The 19,715-nt window shown below is 36.6% G+C and overlaps 1 protein-coding gene across 1 annotated transcript; it reads right to left on the bottom strand.

Moving 5' to 3' along the window:
* Positions 1-9,476: 9,476 nt before the first annotated feature.
* LOC131740096 (uncharacterized) lies at positions 9,477-12,763 on the bottom strand. The gene is made up of 6 exons (XM_059034865.1): positions 12,652-12,763; positions 11,058-11,189; positions 10,848-10,949; positions 10,594-10,683; positions 10,358-10,483; positions 9,477-10,257 (listed from the first exon to the last, which is right to left on the bottom strand). Exons 1-6 carry the CDS (start codon positions 12,689-12,691, stop codon positions 9,896-9,898), a joined length of 852 nt encoding a protein of 283 aa, XP_058890848.1. The 5' UTR covers positions 12,692-12,763; the 3' UTR covers positions 9,477-9,895.
* Between the last annotated feature and the right edge of the window lie 6,952 nt (positions 12,764-19,715).

Below are 19,715 nucleotides of genomic sequence, written 5' to 3'. Positions count from 1 at the left end.
TAAAGTTTAAGTTTGCCGTCGGTGACAGCGTAAGAATTTCAAAGTTAAGAGCTCCCTTTATAAAAGGCTATGAACAGACGTTTACATCAGAGATTTTTACTATAACAGAATGTATACCAAGATTTCCACCGGTGTATAAACTATGTGATTATGATGGAGAGCCTATAATGGGCACATTTTATGAACCAGAATTACAGAAAATAAATGTTAAGACTGATAGGCTGTTTAGGATAGAGAAGATAGTTGCCGAGAAAAAGGAAAATGGTAAAAAGTCTTATCTCATAAAATGGGCCGGTTGGCCTGAAAAATTTAACAGTTGGGTCGCAGAGCAGCAGGTGGTGGATCTAAAGAGTTAACAAGTACAGAGTGTATTTAATTACACTTAAAACATTATTCAAGATGTCTCAAGACTCTTTTTATGTAACTCTGCCTAGTAATGCTTCACAGGAGGTTTTCCCTAAAAATGCAATATCAAATTTTACTATCAAATTGGTTAAAACATTGAATCTACCGGGAAAATGGGAAGTTTGCTTAGCAGAGATTCAATATCCCCATACCTGGGATAATATTAGCCTTAAAGACAGCACTTTTATTACCAATGATATAGAAAATGCAATAAAACGTGAATATACTATACCAGAAGGATATTATGAGACCCTTCAGGATGTAATAGCGACCATGAACGATGTCCTGCTCGGAAAAGGACTAGATCAGAAAGGTGACAAGGCTCCCGATGAACAAAATAATAATGATTTGAAATTATTCTATAAACCTATAGAAAGACGAATTTATATAAAAAGTACTAATCCGTATATGCTTTTTACCAAAGAACACCTCGGACAAATGTTGGGATTTCGTGAGACTATAAAGGGTGAAACTATTAGCCTATTAGGTCCTATTGAGGCTAAAGTGTATTCTGCTTATTTGAGGACCAACTACCCAGCTGACATCAGAGTGGGCTTTTATACCCTGTATGTCTATACTGATATCATTACACATCAAGCCGTTGGAGATAGTTACGTGCCTCTTCTAAGATGTGTTCCTATTAAAGGCAAAAACAACGATATAATCACGGTAACTTACGACAGACCTCATTATGTGCCACTCAGCAAGACCACCTTTGACACGTTAACTATACAAATTAAGACGGACCAAAACAAGTTAGTGCCATTCCGTTTTGGGAAGGTTGTAGTGAAGTTGCATTTCCGACCTGTAAAGCCTCTTTTTTACACATAATTGAAAATGGGCCCTAATGGATATGTCAATCCTTATATTAATTATTACAAAAATCAGGCTGGTAATGGATTGCCAGGATTTTCTGGAGCTCCAGTAATGTATGGGGCGGGTATAGGGGGTATTTTTAGAAGTCTTTTCAGAAAAGCTTTACCGTTACTTAGAAGGGGTTTTGAAATAGTTAAACCTCATTTTAAATCAGCAGCTAAAAATATTGTTAGTGACGTGGTGTCAAATGTCCTAACAAGTCATAACCCTCATAGCCATAACAAGAGCCAGTCAGGTGAGGGCTTGATGGTGATGTCCCGAGGATACAAGAGAAAACGTAGCAAACCCCCAGGATCTCGCTATCATCCACACAAAAAGGCTAAACCAGCTACATTGAGGTCATTTAGTACCGGTAAACGGAGAAGGAGTAAGAAACCAAAGACTCCCAGAACAGCGAAAAAGAGAAACATCTTTTAAATCATGACGCTGGTACATCATATGTCTCAAGAATGTGTGAAATCAGAATTGGATCTGTTTACTATACCTTATACCCAGACAAGTATTGAAAAAAACCTTTATGTGGAAATTCCCCCCCTGTCTGCCTTGTCTGACACGGGCCCCCTCGAATTTTACATAGCGGGAAATGGGGAAGATTATCTTGATTTGAATAATACTCTTTTAAGACTTTCATGCAAAATTACTAGGGCTGATGGCTCAGATTTAGTTGGAGGTAGTATAGTCGGTATTATCAATTACCCTGTAGCTACCATGTTTTCACAAGTGGATGTAACTTTAGGAAATCGCTTAATCAGTCAAAGCAGTAATACTTATCCTTACAGAAGCATTATAGAAGCAATGCTAAACTTTAGTAAGGACACTCTAGAATCACAGTTCACTGCCGGCTTGTTTTACAAAGATACCCCAGGACATATGGATGAGACTGATCCTGCAGGGGCTAATGAAGGTTTAGTTAAACGGCATGCGTTTACCAGAATGAGTCATACTGTTGAACTTTTAGGACCTCTGCATGCGGATATATTTTTTCAAGAGAAACTCATGCTGAATGGGATTGACCTGAAAATTAAAATGGTGAGGGCCAATGACACTTTCTGTTTAATGTCTGATGCTGCAGAAGAGTTCAAACTTAAAATTTTAGAAGCATCTCTCTATATTAAAAAAGTAAAAGTGTCCCCTGAGGTCAGAATTGCCCAAGCTCAGGCCTTGATGACCTCTAATGCCCGATATCCTATTGATAGAGTGTCTATGAAAGTTTTTAGCATTCCTAGAGGGAGTAGGGTCTGTAATCAGGAGAATTTGTTTCTGGGGCAGTTACCAAAGTTTGTGGTTATTGGTTTAACAGATAATGATGCATTTAGTGGTTCCTACGCTAAAAACCCATTTAACTTTAAACACTTTGCTGGGAACTTTATAGCTATGTACGTCGATGGTGAACAAGTCCCCTCAAAACCTTTACAACCCCACTATACAGCAAGACACAACCCAGTCAGGGAATATTACAGTCTAATACAGGCCACAGGTAGACATCTCAAAGACAAACCGCTGATAATTGATAGGTCAGACTTTATTAGAGGCTATACGCTCTATGCATTTGATTTGACCCCTGATCAAGAATGTGGAGATCATTTTTCCTTAGTGAAAAATGGTAATATGCGCCTTGAAATGCGTTTTGCCAATGCTCTGCCAGAGACGGTGAATATGATTGTATATGCTGTTTTTGAGAACGTGATTGAGGTTTCCCACCAAAGAGCTGTTCTCTTTGATTACTGAAAAGTTTGATACAACATTGATCCTTTTAAAATGAATACCACTCAGCTTACAGCTCTGCTAACCAGCAACCCATTGACTGCAAAGTATTTTTACGGGGTTCTAGCTAGTGATCAACTACCTAAAGGAAAAATAAAAAAATTGCCTGCAATACTCATTGTCAACACGGACCCCCAGAATTATCCGGGAGAACACTGGCTAGGGATTTATCTAAAAGAAGAGGGACAGGGAGAGTTTTTTGATTCTTACGGTAACCCCCCAGATTTTATTTATTTTCCTAAGACTATCTCAAACTTTTTAGACAACAACGTCAAACAAACAGTGTACAATAATCATCCTCTACAAGGTCTTATGACCACGACATGCGGCCATCACTGTGTTTTCTTTGTACATCATCGATCCAAAGGACTTACTTACCCTGAGGTTATGGCTCTCTACAGCTCTGATTTAAACAAAAATGATCTGATGGTGTCCCAATTTATACATTGTATGTCTAACCCTAAAAAACAGAATTGTATAAATATATTTTCATGCGTGCAGTGTGTCAAGACTCATCATGATTTTAAAAAATGTTATGAATGTTAATCTTCAAAAAAAAAAACAAAAAAAAAACTTATGACAATGTAAATGGTGAATAAATATTTTTATTGCTGTAAATATATCAGACATTGTTTATATAACATATGCATGAATATACAACAAAATGTATCAGACAATGTTTACACAACATATGCATGAATATACAACAAAATGTACAAATATGTAAACTCAATAAAAACAGTAACATCTTAATAACTTTCCCATAACTGCTGTCTTTTTTTCTGCTTCTTTTGCATGGGAGTCTCTAAGGGTCGTTTTTTATAAGCTTCTATGAGTTGTCGTGTTTGAGAATTAGGTACTGTAGAATAGGGGACATTTATTACAGACAAACCTTTGATGAATTCGGACCATCCTACAGGCAACCTATGTTCAGGGATATGGGTATGCCCCGTTGCAGCCCTGATTAAATCAACCATATGCGACCCTCTAATGTTCTTGCCCCTAAGAATGAATTCCCCTTGATCATTCCATGAGGTAACCAAAGCATTCTGAGACATAGCGTTTAAAATAAAATTAGCATTTTTCTTAGATCTGGAGGGCACACTACTCATAACAGCAGTCACTATCTTAGATTCAGGTTCTGCTGCCGGTTGGTCCGTTTCCTCAGAGGGGGGTGTAATTAATGTAAGGGTATTAAACTCTTTTTCACTCTGTTTAAGCAGGGTTAGATATCTCTGTAAGGAGTTGGTGTATAGCTTAACTTTCTCATGGTCACTGATGTCGCTTCTAAGTAGAATGCTTTTCATTTCAGAGTCAAGTCGGCTTTCAACTGCTTTTTTAATAGGCTCGGGGTTTTGGGGCTCAGGCTGTCGAAGTCTATCAAGTTGATGCTGGGGTATCAGAAACATTTTCTGGGAGTGAGTCATTATTACAAATTAACTTTGATGCGATAAGAGTCCTGATAAAAAAGGCAATGCAATCCTTATTAAAGCTCCGATAAAACCACCACTCTGATTCACAGTTTTTTTCTTCTTTTTAATTGAATGCTTCTTATTGCATAGGCTCTTTATAACACGTCGCTGCTTTTTGAGAGTGTTTAACTGACTCGAAGTTAAGGGGATGTGACCCTTTAAGGCATTTAAGGCAATTTCCCCAATCGATTTGATAAAATCGTCTGAGGCGTTTCGTAAAATTGCTCTTCTCTGATGAGCAGAGCTATGAACTATGCTCTTTAAGAGATGGAGGTTACGTTTTATTCTAGCCGACATGCTGAGCTGTTGCATAGCCTAGATAAATAAAAGTTTTAGAGCAATAACCGGCCGTTTATAGGTGTTTTGATTTGGTATTTCTCAGGATGTACGCAACAGGCCAATCAGGAGTAAATAAACCAGTTCTTAGACGAAATGCTTCAGGGGTTTGGGCCTTTAAGTCTATTAAAAGATAACCATAGGGTTTTTTTGTCGCATCTTCAAACGCTTCTAAGAAAAACTTGGAGTTCCCGGGGTACATCTGACGGGCTAGTGTGTTGATTTGAAGTTTATCTCGAGGGTTTTTAAACAGAATAATGTAATTGGCATTCAAGTTTATTGTGCGGCTCATTTTTCCTTGAAAAAAAAAATTTTGAACCAAATACAGTACGCATAAATTCCTATGATGAACGTATTTTGTAAAAGCTTTCTGTATTTCATCATTTTCGCTAGCTGCTTCCATCAAGTCATCTATAATGAGTAAATTGATTTTGTTAGGAGGCATTAAATTATCATCGGTTAATGAATCTGGTATGCCTTCAATAAATTTGATATTTTTAAATTTAAGTGACAATTCATTGTATATTCCCTGCCAGCAACTATAACTCCAAATGATATTCTCAGGGGGTTTGGAAAAGATCTGTTGAGAGTTTTCTAAAAGCTGCTTCACAAAATAACTTTTCCCTGAATTGGAGGGTCCCGATATTATAGCTGCAAAAGGCACAGATAGTCTAATATCAAAACCTTCTTCAGTACCCATAAGGAATCGATGTGAAATCAGAACGCAAGACTCGCTTATTGTAGACTATTTGAAAGGTTTTCTGGAGTGGTTTGTTTTCCAATTGAAATTCTTTTTTATTGCGGCAAATCTGGGAGCCTCGAATCATGATATGTTCTGCAGGGGTGTTTCTATCATGATTCACAAAGTTTTGTACAAGGTCTTTTAATGAAGCGATGTTAATTAATTTGGAATTCTCATAGTTTAGGGTAATCCCCTTTACTTTGAGACATGTTTTTCCGTTGTTTGTGACGTACCCATATGTTTTAGGGCCCCCTGACACAAACTCTGTAATGTGTTCCCCCGGCTTCAACTCGCTAGTTAAATCACCAAGATAATCACCTAGTTTGGGACGCCAAGCCTGGGGCCTGCTGACAAAGATTACAGAGTCTGTATCATGATACAGACATCGACCCTGCAAACGATCCAAGAGGTTATAGAGCTCTAGCCGGGCGTAAGCGGTAGTAAATGCCGCTATGAATACGTTTACATTACCTGTGGGAGTATAGGTATCAGAAGCGTAACGCCACTGAACCTGAGCCACAGTATCACTTACAAAACAAAAATGCGAAACCTGATATCTTTTTGAAAAGAGATAATGGAAAAACTGGTCAGGATCCTTTACCAAGCTTGTAGAGAGCTGGTTAGTTCTCTGTGCTAGTTTTCCCCACAAACTATTGAGGCATAGTTTGGAGATTTGTCTTTTAGCAGGGTTAACATTAATGTTTTGAGGATCTAATTGAACCCCCTCTTTCTGAAAATATTCCGCAATATAACGCTCTTTACGCTCCTCATCGGTACAATGAGCAGGGTATCCTGAACTTTCCTGTTTCCCCTTGAGATGACTATTAATGTAACCTGTAAAGAGAGTGTCAGATTTCTGAGGAAAATGCCACACTTCATGTATTTTAGACACTTTGTAACCTTTCTCAAGAGCTTTAACTACCTCTACACTACACCATGTCCCGGTCAAGGCTCTTTCTCCAGAGGTATGATTACATACCCCCGTCTGGTTTAGTGTTTCTGCGCATGAACGGCAGAGGGTAAACATTAATTTACCACAGATGCGGGCAGGCAGTACAGGGAAATAAAGACCCCTAGGAGGCAGAACAGTTAATTTGAACAATCCAAAGTACTGGCTCAAGTCTTGAAAATTATGGTAAATTACAGTAGGATGGTCTACGGGATACACTTTTGTTTTGTTAACAAACGGATACAAACTAGTGAAATCAAAGTATTCCACCCTTTCATTTTCTTGGGCCACATAATGTAATGTAATGGCATTTGTACGTCCCCCAAACAGAGCCTCGCGTGGATTTATGCGTTCTGGAAAATCAGAACGAATCAGAAATTCGTGAACTTTAGGTTGTTTTTTCAGGGTGTTCCATTCATGTTCCCAAATAACTCTGACTTCCACCCCGTAAACCTTTTGCAATGTTTCAATCTTTTCATCAAAGTGATGATGCATCGTACCACACGATACTTTGCTTAAGGGGTTTACATCGGCCGAATCATAGCACAAGGGACAACCATGAAAAAAACACCCTGCAAATTCAAAAGCCGTACGCTTACCATTAATCACAGCATAACCGTCCAAGAAAAAGGGTCCTATTTTAAGCTCTCCGTAGTTTAAAGCGTGTTGAATGAAAACATTTTCAGTTTCTGCTACATACATTAACCATTGTATCGAGGCATTTGAAAAGCTTTTTTGCTGCTCACTGTAATTGTCGGGAGGAATGATCGCTATTGTGTCTTTAGGCATGAATTTACTTCTATACATAGCCATGCACAGTGAAGCAATGGTGGTACATTGGAAGGGGTCTATCTGCCCTATTGCATAAACCTCAGTCCGGAATTTGATACAGGCCTCTTTCAAAATTTCAACATCATTTTTGCAGTAGAATGCCATTTCGTCTCTGAAATTAAAAACACCCATCTTAATCGAATCATACCATTTGTAAAAGTCATCACGATCTTTAGACATCATTTGCTGAACACCATAGTAAATGGGTTCAGGAAATGGCCCCACATAATTCTGGTTTTCAACAGTATTGAAAAAATGAGGAAAATATCCTTTTTTGGCTTCAAATCCCATAGCAGCAGGCAGGGCACTTAACTTCATGGGCAAAAAGTTAAAGGAATCAATGTAACGCATTTTAAAAGCTTCGTCTGTAAAACACATCAACTTGCTACCCTGAGCTATGATATTTGGGTTAATTCCGTTGGATACTAAATAATTCATCAGTAAATAACTGTCATAAGACTTTGCATTGTGTGCCAAGAAAGTATATCCTGCATAACAAGGTCTACGATACCGCTCAAAAAACTTTTTCACACATTCCTCGCCCTCCCAATACCATGATTCACCACCCATGTGCATGCAGTACAAATAATTAGGAATGTGTACGCCAGCTTCCTGACGACATTCAAAATCATAAAACACATATTTGTCTGTGGGTTCCTTAGGTTTAAGCATTTGAATGAAGCATTTATGATCACTGTGAGGTAACAACACGGCTTTACATAGCTTACAGTAAGGAGTAAGACATTTGTGAGTCTGTGGCTTTGTAGGGTCACATTTATAGAGAGAATAACACCTTGTACAAAGTTTTAAAAGGTCACACATAGAAACCTGTTTTTCACTGTTGGCTTTATCTCTGAGAATCTTATGCTCATCATAACAGAGCTGTGATCGACAATAACGATTGCAGTCGTTACATTTTACCTTTACAGAGGACTCGCTGTTACAGGCTGGGGAAAAACACACATTACAGTGTCCTTCACAGCGATGTCCAGATCGATTACTGTAGGCGGTGTAACAGTAATTACACAGATAGGCTGCACCCAGAAAACCTTTCAAGTTAACAATACCATAGAAATGATTCTCATGAAGAAACAGAAATACAGTTTTGTTTTTTGCTCGAGTATCTGTTTGGTGATTCAGGAACACATCCTTTTGAGGACATCTGTACCAGACCACAATTTTAACATCTAAGGCCTGTTCAAATTTATCTATGTCTACAAACGACACCATTTGATGTTCACTTAATCCCACACTCTGTTGAAGTTTTAAAGCCTCAGCCATACACATTTCATAAGCCCCTCTGAATTCTGGAAATATCAAGCTCAGTACGCTGTAGGCAAAGCATAATTGATTGTCTCTGTTGTAACATATAATCAGATGCTTGGCTTTTTTTCTAATAAGCTCACTTTTCATTAAGGTCTGCAAACATCTCCTTACACCACCTCCTTCTGGGCACCTAATAACCTGCACAATCAACATTAAAGAGTCATCAGCCAAAATTTCACTATGACTTTGAAGGAGAGCTTCAATCTGACTGAGAAAATCATCTAGACTTAAATTGGCTCCACTCATTTTTACATACACTGGTATATCTAAGGATCCCGCTCGTAATTCAAGCTGGACAACGTCTGAGGGTCTTAGCGTTCTAGAAACCTCACTCAACATATTCTCTAACGTTTCATGTAACACCGTAAAAACTTCAGCGTAGGAATCCAAGTCATACAGATGTGTAAAGTTAAGAGGTTGCTTCAATTCGAAATTGTTAAACATAGGTCTATGTCTACGCTGTACACCTTCCCCACCAATTCTATCACCGGCACTATCTCTATGGGGGGCCTGTAAACCTGAAGGACCTGCCACTTGATCATCATGTAATACACCACCCCCCAGGACTTTTATGCTAAAAGAATCATCACGGTAAGCCCCGTCGTTCAAACCTCCCCCTATTTGTTTTTCCACATCAACTACACTCTCTAGAGTATCATGATTCTCTCTATACATTTCATGCAGAAGCTTATCCAAAGAGTCAAAATTGATCTGAGTCAATTTAGCATCATTAACAAACACACGGCCCTGGGAGTTATTGCTGTCTATATTAGTGGAGTTGTCATTTATCGGGGGCCTATCTGGAGAAATTTCATCAATCAGAGCCCTGATTGACGGTAAACTATACGCATTATAATTTATATCATTTAATAGTTTGTCTAGATAGTCAAAATTCTCGAAACCATTTAAATTTTGGGGGTGAACGGGGGGCAGACAGACATTGGGGGCTGTAGACATACTATGTGTATGTGAACTTGTTGAAGGATCAGAATTTAAGGTATTTTTAGGTACGAATATAGAATTTACCACAGAATTTGACACATTATGACTCGGATCAATTGAAACCTTTTTATTTTTTAGAACACCATTCACAGCCGTATCATCATTGTCAGAATCATCAACAGTAATTTCAATGTGTTTCCTTTTACATGTTTTTTTGCGATGTGGTTCCATTGTAGCTCTACAAATACACTGTTATTGTTTTAAAAAACCCAGCGTTTTCAATAGGGTAATTAATGTTTGTATATTCTGAGCCACTTCTGGGTCAGAAACTAGGGCCCTTATAGCAGGATGTCTGTAAATGATCTGCTCTATAGTCATATGTACATGTTTCAATAGCTCAGCGCTGTGATACCTAGCAGTAGTTGAAGTTGAGGGGATCGTAGGTTTTAGCCTTTGTGATACTTTGGAGACTGTGGGGGTGCCTCTTGCTTGTAGTGAAGCATGAAACCTTTCGGAAAATTTACGCGGCCTTTTAGACTTTGGGTCTCTGCTGAAGGAGGTGTCGTCCTCGGAAGATTCGCTTTCCACAAGAAGTGTACGTCTAGTGGGCCGTTCTAAATGAAAATATGCCAAAATATACAATCAGACCAAAAATACCTTAACAGATGATTGAAATATTTAACAAAAAAAAAACTTCATTTTAAATACACTTACTTTTGAGAGGTCTTTTTGCAGATTTTTGAGGTCTATTGGGATGCTCCAAGGGGGTATACGCATGTATAACCTGGCCCTCCTCCGAAGTACCGGCCACGTCGTTCCTTTCGGAATTTTCAGGAACTTCTAAAATAATATAAACGGTTGAATATGAATGTTTTAACCTAAAAATAATTAATATTATGAAAAACGATCAAACATTTTTTATTAATCTATAAAAACAATACGGTTCATACTTTTAGACAATTCGGAGTCTGACGCTAGATCACTGAAGGATGTCTTGAAGTACTGTTCCAAAAGCTCAGAATCTTCAATATATTCAGCTTCTAAAAACAGAATGAATCAGGTATGTTTTTAAAAGGAAATCATAATAAGCTAAAAAACAATGTCTAGCATGTAATATCATTCACGCACTATATATATCATAAGTACCTTTATGTATTTGTTATTAATAAAACAAACAGACAAATATGTCTACTATTTTACTCACTTTCCGGCTTTTCTGTTATCACTGAGAAATTATTTAAAAAGTCCTCAGGCACGATTAGATCGCACGGTAGCTCAAGGGAAATGCTGTGCCCTGGGATTGTATCTGCAATTTAAAAGGAGGTACTTATAGTTAGACCAGAAAAAAAAAAAAAAAAAAAAAAAAAAAAAAAAAACCCTCGCGATATTTTGGTTAGCAAAATGAAAAACTCACCATTCTGACTATCCAAAAAAAATGTCGGGGACAATGGAATGATTGTAGGTGAGAGGGGAATGAGCATAGGAGGATGCTCAATTACTTCCTCCTGGTGTGAAATTAAATGTTCTTCAATAAATTCCTGGATATCTATAACAATGAAAATATATGATTTTAAATAAATAAAATAATAATAATATTAATGACAACATAAAATAAAACACATTGCATATCCTGATGTAATAACCCCTTTTTTATAATTTATATTTTTAGATATTGTCACTATTATCTCATTTTATACACACACACACACACACACACACACACACACACACACTTAATGAAAAAGAAAGTTTAAAAGAAGTTATTAAAAGCAAAAAGAAAACGTCTTATTCACCATTTAAAAGCATTTAAACAATATACATATATACACTTAATGAAAAGAATGTTTAAAACCGCATATCACAAAATAAAACAGATATTAAATTAAATATTTATAAAAAAAAAAAGAAAAAAAACCAAAAAATCTACCAAAGTACAATTTCTGAAAAAGCGCTCTCTCTCTCTCTCTCTCTCTCTCTCTCTCTCTCTCTCTCACCGTTTTTCAAAAAAAAACTTCCCAGACAAAACGTTTTACAGTCAGCATTCCCTGAAAGCATTTAAACTAACATTACACACACGCACACACACTCACACACACACGCACACGCACACACACACGCACACACACACACGCACACACACGCACACACACACACACACACACACACACACACACACACACACACACACCCACTTAATGAAAAAGAAAGTTTAAAAGAAGTTATTAAAAGCAAAAAGAAAACGTCTTATTCACCATTAAAAGCATTTAAACAATATACACATATACACTTAATGAAAAGAAAGTTTAAAACCGCATATCACAAAATAAAACAGATATTAAATTAAATATTTATAAAAAAAAAAAAAGAAAAAAACAAAACAAAAAAATCTACCAAAGTAGAATTTCTGAAAAAGCGCTCTCTCTCTCTCTCTCACCGTTTTTCAAAAAAACTCCCCGGACAAAACGTTTTACAGTCAGCATTCCCTGAAAGCATTTAAACTAACATTACACACACACACACACACACACACTCACACTTAATGAAAAAGAAAGTTTAAATCCGCATATCACAAAATAAAACAGATATTAAATTAAATATTTATAAAAAAAAAAGAAAAAAACAAAACAAAAAATCTACCAAAATACAATTTCTGAAAAAGCGCTCTCTCTCTCTCTCTCTCTCTAACCGTTTTTCAAAAAAACTCCCCGGACAAAACGTTTTACAGTCAGCATTCCCTGAAAGCATTTAAACTAACATTACACACACGCGCACACACACACACACACTTAATGAAAAAGAAAGTTTAAATCCGCATATCACAAAATAAAACAGATATTAAATTAAATATTTATAAAAAAAAGAAAAAAACAAAACAAAAAGAAAACACGATTACGCAGCATCACCGACACACCCCACATTGTTCATCATAAACATAAATTAAGTATCAAACATTTTTTACCACACATCTAACATTTACAGCCAATTTAAACATTAAACCTAGGACATACCGTTTAGATCCTCATTGCTGTGGCTTGATTCAACGTCCATTTATAGCTGAAGTGGTTCTTTACGGGATAAGGTATCTTTGAGAGGATTCGTCCTTTTTCCAGAAGTGTAATACTTAGCTCTGTACGTGGACGATTTTTATACTCTCAAGATCCCCGGTATTTGCCTTTGTAACCACACGGGGTCCGGATCAGGCTGGATCAGGTGAGATAAACCCGACACCCCGAAAGTTGCCTAGACTAGCTGGCGCTGAAATCTGCCCCTCTCCGCTTCTCTAAAGCGGCTATTCACAAACCCATCCGTCATATTCTCGAAATTATGCGGAAATTATGTTTTATTATGTTTAAATCACGTTTTTAAAGGTATGCTTTTAATAAACAAGAAATGACGACGCATATACCTACACCTGTATGTTTTTATAGTTAAAAGAGGGCTTAGTTTTTCTATACTCAGTATTATATGCAAAAAAATATTCTCATTCGTTTTGTAACGATTTTATACAATCTGTTTTATAACCCGATTCATTTTAGATACACGTAAAGGAGCATTACAACTGTATCGAGTCAATATTCGCCGTTTCTTAAAAAAACATTACGTTGTACTATGCTACCCCATAGTTTTAAATCTACAAACTGTAAAAGCGTGTTAATGATTTGCACCAACCTCAGAATAGTTTGTTTGTGTATGAGAAGCTACTTGAGATTATCATGAGGGGTGGCTATTCAAAAAATGGGCCATGATAAAACACTTAAATAGGTTCTCTTATTTTATTTGCAATATAACACAGATTTTATCTTATTTTATGTTCTAATCGTTATGCCCAGAAACTAAATCCCGCTTGAAATACCATGATGCTTATAGCCTCTAGCAGGCTAAACGACGCTGCGGTGATGTTTCTCAGTGGGGTGCCTTCCTCTAACATACGCTATCTGTACTTTTAATACACAGCGGCGCCAAGCTGAGCCTAACGTGTAAAATTGAATAAAAAATATTTATCCCCTATAGTTATCTATCTATCTATCTATATATATATATATATATATATATATATTCACATTGAGATAATATCGTGCTTTCCAACATCATCAAACATACCGTCACCCAAAGTCTGATATGTTAAAGAACTAGACTCACGGGTGCCACGATTCTCACCTCACAAATGAATTTCGGTTTTTCAGACACAAAAAATACTCTACAAAAACCGTAACACTTATTCCTTAAGACATGATAAACTCTGATTTATTCATTTACATATGTGTTTAATTTTCCTTCATTTGTTTCCTGCAAAATCATTACATTTTGTTTTTATTCAGTTATATTCAATTCCCTAAGTTTTACAGGTACAGAGCGAATAACCAAGCTTTGCTATAGCATATATTATACATGTTTGTTTGTTTATAGTTGAACGTAGGCTTAGTTAAATCTACTTTCTTTACGCGGTAATACAGGCATAAAATGTTCATGCAATATATTTTAAATACGTCTTTCATTTTTTTTTTTTTTTTTTTTTTTTTTTTTTAATTTTACTAGCGTCATGAAAAAATGCTCTCATTTTATCTTTTAAAAAAACATGCAAACAAACAAACACAGACAACCAAACACATTTAAACAGTTTTTATTTATAGAATTGATTCCTGGTTTTAATCTTAACAGAAATATGCACGCTCCTTAATATATATATATATATATATATATATATATATATATATATATATATATATATATATATATATATATATATATATATATATTATGTATAAAGTATGTATATTCATTGGAAGTAGTCATCGCAGTGTCTATCATGCGGAGACCAAACCTTTAGGCATTACAAATCACACATTTCAATAGCCTTCTCTGCAGGGGACCTTCCTCTAACAAATAGGTAGCGGTGCTTTTTAGTACATCGAGACGCCAGTCTGTTCATAGCGGGTGGTTATGTGTCTGTGTGTGTCTGGGTCTGCGAGTGGGATTGTCTCAGTGTCGGTGCTCATGGGCGCGCGCCTGTAAGTGTACCTATAGGAAGTTGTGCGCATGTTCGAAGCCCAAGGAACCGCCCCCTATTTAAGTCAAAGAGCGAGTTTGCAGTCATTCTTCTGCTAAAGTTTGATGAGTGCAGTTGGCTGCAGTTGTCTGCGAGGGAGAGAATTCAGACTGTACTTAAGCGGATGTCCTGGGGAGTTTTTTAAAAAACGGTAAGAGAGAGAGCGCTTTTTCAGAAATTGTACTTTGGTAGATTTTTTTGTTTTGTTTTTTTCTTTTTTTTTTATAAATATTTAATTTAATATCTGTTTTATTTTGTGATATGCGGATTTAAACTTTCTTTTTCATTAAGTGTGAGTGTGTGTGTGTGTGTGTGTGTGTAATGTTAGTTTAAATGCTTTCAGGGAATGCTGACTGTAAAACGTTTTGTCCGGGGAGTTTTTTTGAAAAACGGTGAGAGAGAGAGAGAGAGCGCTTTTTCAGAAATTCTACTTTGGTAGATTTTTTTGTTTTGTTTTTTCTTTTTTTTTTATAAATATTTAATTTAATATCTGTTTTATTTTGTGATATGCGGTTTTAAACTTTCTTTTCATTAAGTGTATATATGTATATTGTTTAAATGCTTTTAAATGGTGAATAAGACGTTTTCTTTTTGCTTTTAATAACTTCTTTTAAACTTTCTCCTTTTTCATTAAGTGTCATGTAAAAAAAAACTTTAATGTTGTCTGCACCAAGCATAAGTTAACATAAGCATTAATGTTGTATGCCCAAAGCATAAGTTAACATAAGCATTTATAAAACATGGGTACCCCCTATCCCGATTACATAAATAACATATTAAACACTGATTTTTGTACATATCTTATAAAAGACGTGCAATAAGTTTATAGGCAAATATAAGCCTATATTCAATAAGCATATCTGTCTTGTAACAACCATAAAATCCACGCCCCTCATTATATATTCATAAATTCATAAATCCATGCCCCTCATTATATATTCATAAATTCATACCTATAAGGTCAAAAAAAGGTCAAAAGGGTCATAAATTAGCCTTTTGACATAAGCTATAGTAATATTACTACTGGAGACCAAATTGGATTCGTTGCAGATCTGGAAAAGAAGAACTTGATTGATCACTAGGAAATCAATGTTCATTCTAAAGAGATATGTGCGTATAATTTAAAACACAAAAATTAAATAATTGATTTAGCTTGATGAAATACAGAAAAGATATAAAAGATGTTTAAAAAGCTGTTAATTGGATGAAGCTTTAACATGTGCAACAGGATATATTCAACATATTTATTTTTTTCCATAAAGTCATTGTATTTTAAATATTATTCACATTTGCCAATTTTACCCCTAGATTCTAGTTATCACTGTGGGTTTCATATGCTGTGCAGAACTGAAAAGCTGTAGATGATGCAGCGACAGAAACTAAATAAGAGGATGTCAATACAGTAAAGGGGAGAATGCAACACCTTGCGAGGCTTGTATTTTTAACTCACCAAGAATAATCCGACTATGGAGTAGGAATGCCAGACATTTGACTGCTTTCTGCAACCTGTCCCTAGACTGTCCCTGGAAGTATTTTTGTTTGAGCAGCAGTCTGACTGAGCATTCTGTACCTGTGAGCTCATTTGAGGGTCTGCCTGACAGAATGGTCAAAGGGAAACAGAGACTAGAAAAGCAATTGTCATCAATTTCTTCATGTAGTCTATGTTATACCCCGATTGTAGATTCTATCATTACTGTAATGAATATAACAAGCACTAATGTATACTAAAACATCCCTAGCAAACTGTGTAGCTTGTGTATACTAGGAGGCTGTGTGGTCCAGTGGTTAAAGAAAAGGGCTTGTAACCAGGAGGTCCCCATTTCAAATCCCACTTCAGCCACTGACCTGAGCAAGTCACTTAACCTCCTTGTGCTCCCTCATTTCGGGTGAGACGTAATTGTAAGTGACTCTGCAGCTGATGCATAGTTCACACACCCTAGTCTCTGTAAGTCGCCTTGGATAAAGGCGTCTGATACATAAACAAAATAATAATACTAACCACACTTCCATAGACTACAGCAGCAGTGTAGTTGAGGGTATACGCAGGTAAACGGTGTTTACCCACTTTTAATTTGGGCAGTATAGCGTTTACCCACTTCTCATATAAGGGATACAGAGTTTACTCATTTCTGCTCTCCTGTGATATGCAAATCCTGGGTAAAAGACAAGATATTTTAACGGTGAGCACCTGTGCTGTGTTGCTCTGCGCGAGACTGACAGCTGAGAGCTCTCAGTCAGAACTGTGGCGCAAGCAGGGGGCGTGGCCACTAGACTGTGTTTTGTTTGTGTGTGTGTGTGTTCTGCGATTGGTTGTTTATGTGCTGTTAATGTTCTGTTGTTGGCACACTGGACCTGCAGGTCGGTGCTAGTAGCCTTCATCCTCGCCCACGAAAGGACGCTCACAGAATTGTTCATGTGAAGCGCACCGGAGGGGGAAATAATTATATGGGGTGGGGGGCTCTGGTTGGCTGAGGGCCAATAACAATGTATGTGTTCATGTTTATCTGTTCAATCTATCTATTCAGTTCTACCAAACGGGAGTTTACCCACTTTTTTATTTACCACTACACCACTGAACTACAGTAACATGAGCACACTGCACACCTTGATAACTCACACCTTGTATTGTTTAGGGCACACTGCTCTTATATAACACAGTAAGAAATACAGTAAATATCTTCAAAAATAAAATAAAACATTTTCGCAAACTGGTCACAATCCTCTATTTTGGCAAAGATTACCATTGCATTTTACTGGAGGCGGAATTGTTCAGTGTAATTTATATAATCCTATCTTTCTGGTAAACAGTGTCCTGGATTCATAAGATATAAATAATATGCATGAATAATTCAGCCATGTCTATATTCATTTTGAATACATTGACAATAAAAACAAGTTTATATGATGTTTATATGCAGGCAGTCGAAAACCGTCCATCATTATTATTTATTATTTGAGACTGGCAAAAAGCCAGCCTTATAATGTTTAGTTGGCAAGGATGGGGTTAAATCCCCATCCCTATAGCCTTGTGGGAATGTGGCTGGAGACTTAATAAGGTAATTGTTTGATTAATGAGTAATTAAGGCTCCTGCCACAGAAAATAAAAGGACCCACTCCGGGCTCATTGAAGAGAGAGCTTAGGAGAACGAAGGTATACCGAGAGCAAGAGAGCAAGAGAGCAAGAGAGCAAGAGAGCAAGAGAGCAAGAGAGCAAGAGAGCAAGAGAGCAAGAGAGCAAGAGAGCAAGAGAGCAAGAGAGAGAGCGAGAGCGACCAAGATTGTTAGGTTCAAAGGTACTCGTTTTTATAACATTCAGTTATTGTTTGTGTTTGTTTTGTTTTGGCCAATGTGCCCTTTTATTTTGTGATTTTTCTAAAAGAGTTTCATTTAGTATTTAATAAATATACTGCTGTGGCAGTTTCAACCCCCGTACCTCTGTCTGTGGTGATTCTGACATCACCACACCCCCACTCAAGGCTACTCTGTGACAGACATTTAAAAAAAAAAAAAAAAAACATCTTTTTCATTTTTCTTTATAACTAAAAACAGAGCCAAGAACAGTTGATTCTGCTGGGGATTTTTTGTTGTTGTTGAAAGGGATGCTGGAGGGCTCAGAACAAATCATTGAGAGAGTTACAAATTGTTTCCATGGATACTTTTCTACCTACTTCAGGCAATCTGTTAGAGAGGAGCATAGAGGCAGAAGGCTGTGGGTGTATTGACAATCGGAATGCTTATTTCATTTGCATGAAAGTCTGGTACAGTATGATAGATTGCTGTGGAAGAGCCTGGACAAAACAGTTAATGTGCAAATCACTAAGTACATCCTTCCATCCTTAACCAAACCAAACAGCTTTGGAAATGAAACAGATTCTTTTGCTGTTATAATATTGGAAAAACTTTTTGGAATTGGTTTTAGCCCCCTTAGCAATGTTCATTTCTATCTCTCTCTTGGCCTTTCTAACTTCCTTTTTGACTTGTGTTCTAAGAACTTTTTCCGTGTACTTTGTTCTTGGTCCCTTTTGAATGCTCTGTAAAGTGCCTTTTTGCTCTGAATATGTTTTTAAATTGATCTATTAAACCATTTTGGCAATTTTGTTTTAGATTTAGATTTGTCTACTTTTGTGGTGTAATTGTTTTGTGCCTCTAGTACTACATTTTTAAAAAACAGTCATCCTTTTTCTGTGGATGTTTTCTCTATTTTACTCCAATCTACTTCTGTTAGTCTCTGTTTCATTCCTTCATAGTTTGCCTTCCTAAAATTATAAACCTTAGCTTTAGTCATTACTTTCGGGGTTTTAAAAAGCACTGAGGTTGTATCTTTGTAAATGCACATTTATTGATCCCAGAATCTCATCAAGCAGCTTCTTGAAGGATCCCAGAGTGCCAGCTTCAACAACATTACTGGGGAGTTGGTTCCAGACTCTCACAATTCTGTGTAAAAAAAGTGCCTCCTATTTTCTGTTCTGAATGCCCCTTTATCTAATCTCCATTTGTGACCCCTGGTCCTTGTTTCTTTTTTCAGGTCAAAGAAGTTCCCTGGGTCAACATTGTCTATACCTTTTAGGATTTTGAATGTTTGAATCAGATCACCGCGTAGTCTTCTTTGTTAAAAAACTGAATAGATTCAATTATTTTAGCCTGACTGCATATGACATGCCTTTTAAACCCGGGATAATTCTGGTTGCTCTTCTTTGCACTCTTTCTAGAGCAGCAATATCCTTTTTGTAACGAGGTGACCAGAACTGAACACAATATTCTAGGTGAGGTCTTACTAATGCATTGTAAAGTTTTAACATTACTTCCCTTGATTTAAATTCAACACTTCTCACAATATATCCGAGCATCTTGTTGGCCTTTTTTATAGCTTCCCCACATTGCCTAGATGAAGACATTTCTGAGTCAACGTAAACTCCTAGGTCTTTTTCATAGTTCCCTTCTTTAATTTCAGTATCTCCCATATAATATTTATAATGCACATTTTTATTACCTGCATGCAATATTTTACACTTTTCTCTATTAAAT

Source organism: Acipenser ruthenus, chromosome 12 (assembly GCF_902713425.1).
Source record: "Acipenser ruthenus chromosome 12, fAciRut3.2 maternal haplotype, whole genome shotgun sequence".
In the NCBI taxonomy this organism is placed as follows: domain Eukaryota; kingdom Metazoa; phylum Chordata; class Actinopteri; order Acipenseriformes; family Acipenseridae; genus Acipenser; species Acipenser ruthenus.
This window is presented reverse-complemented; position numbering and strand designations above follow the sequence as displayed.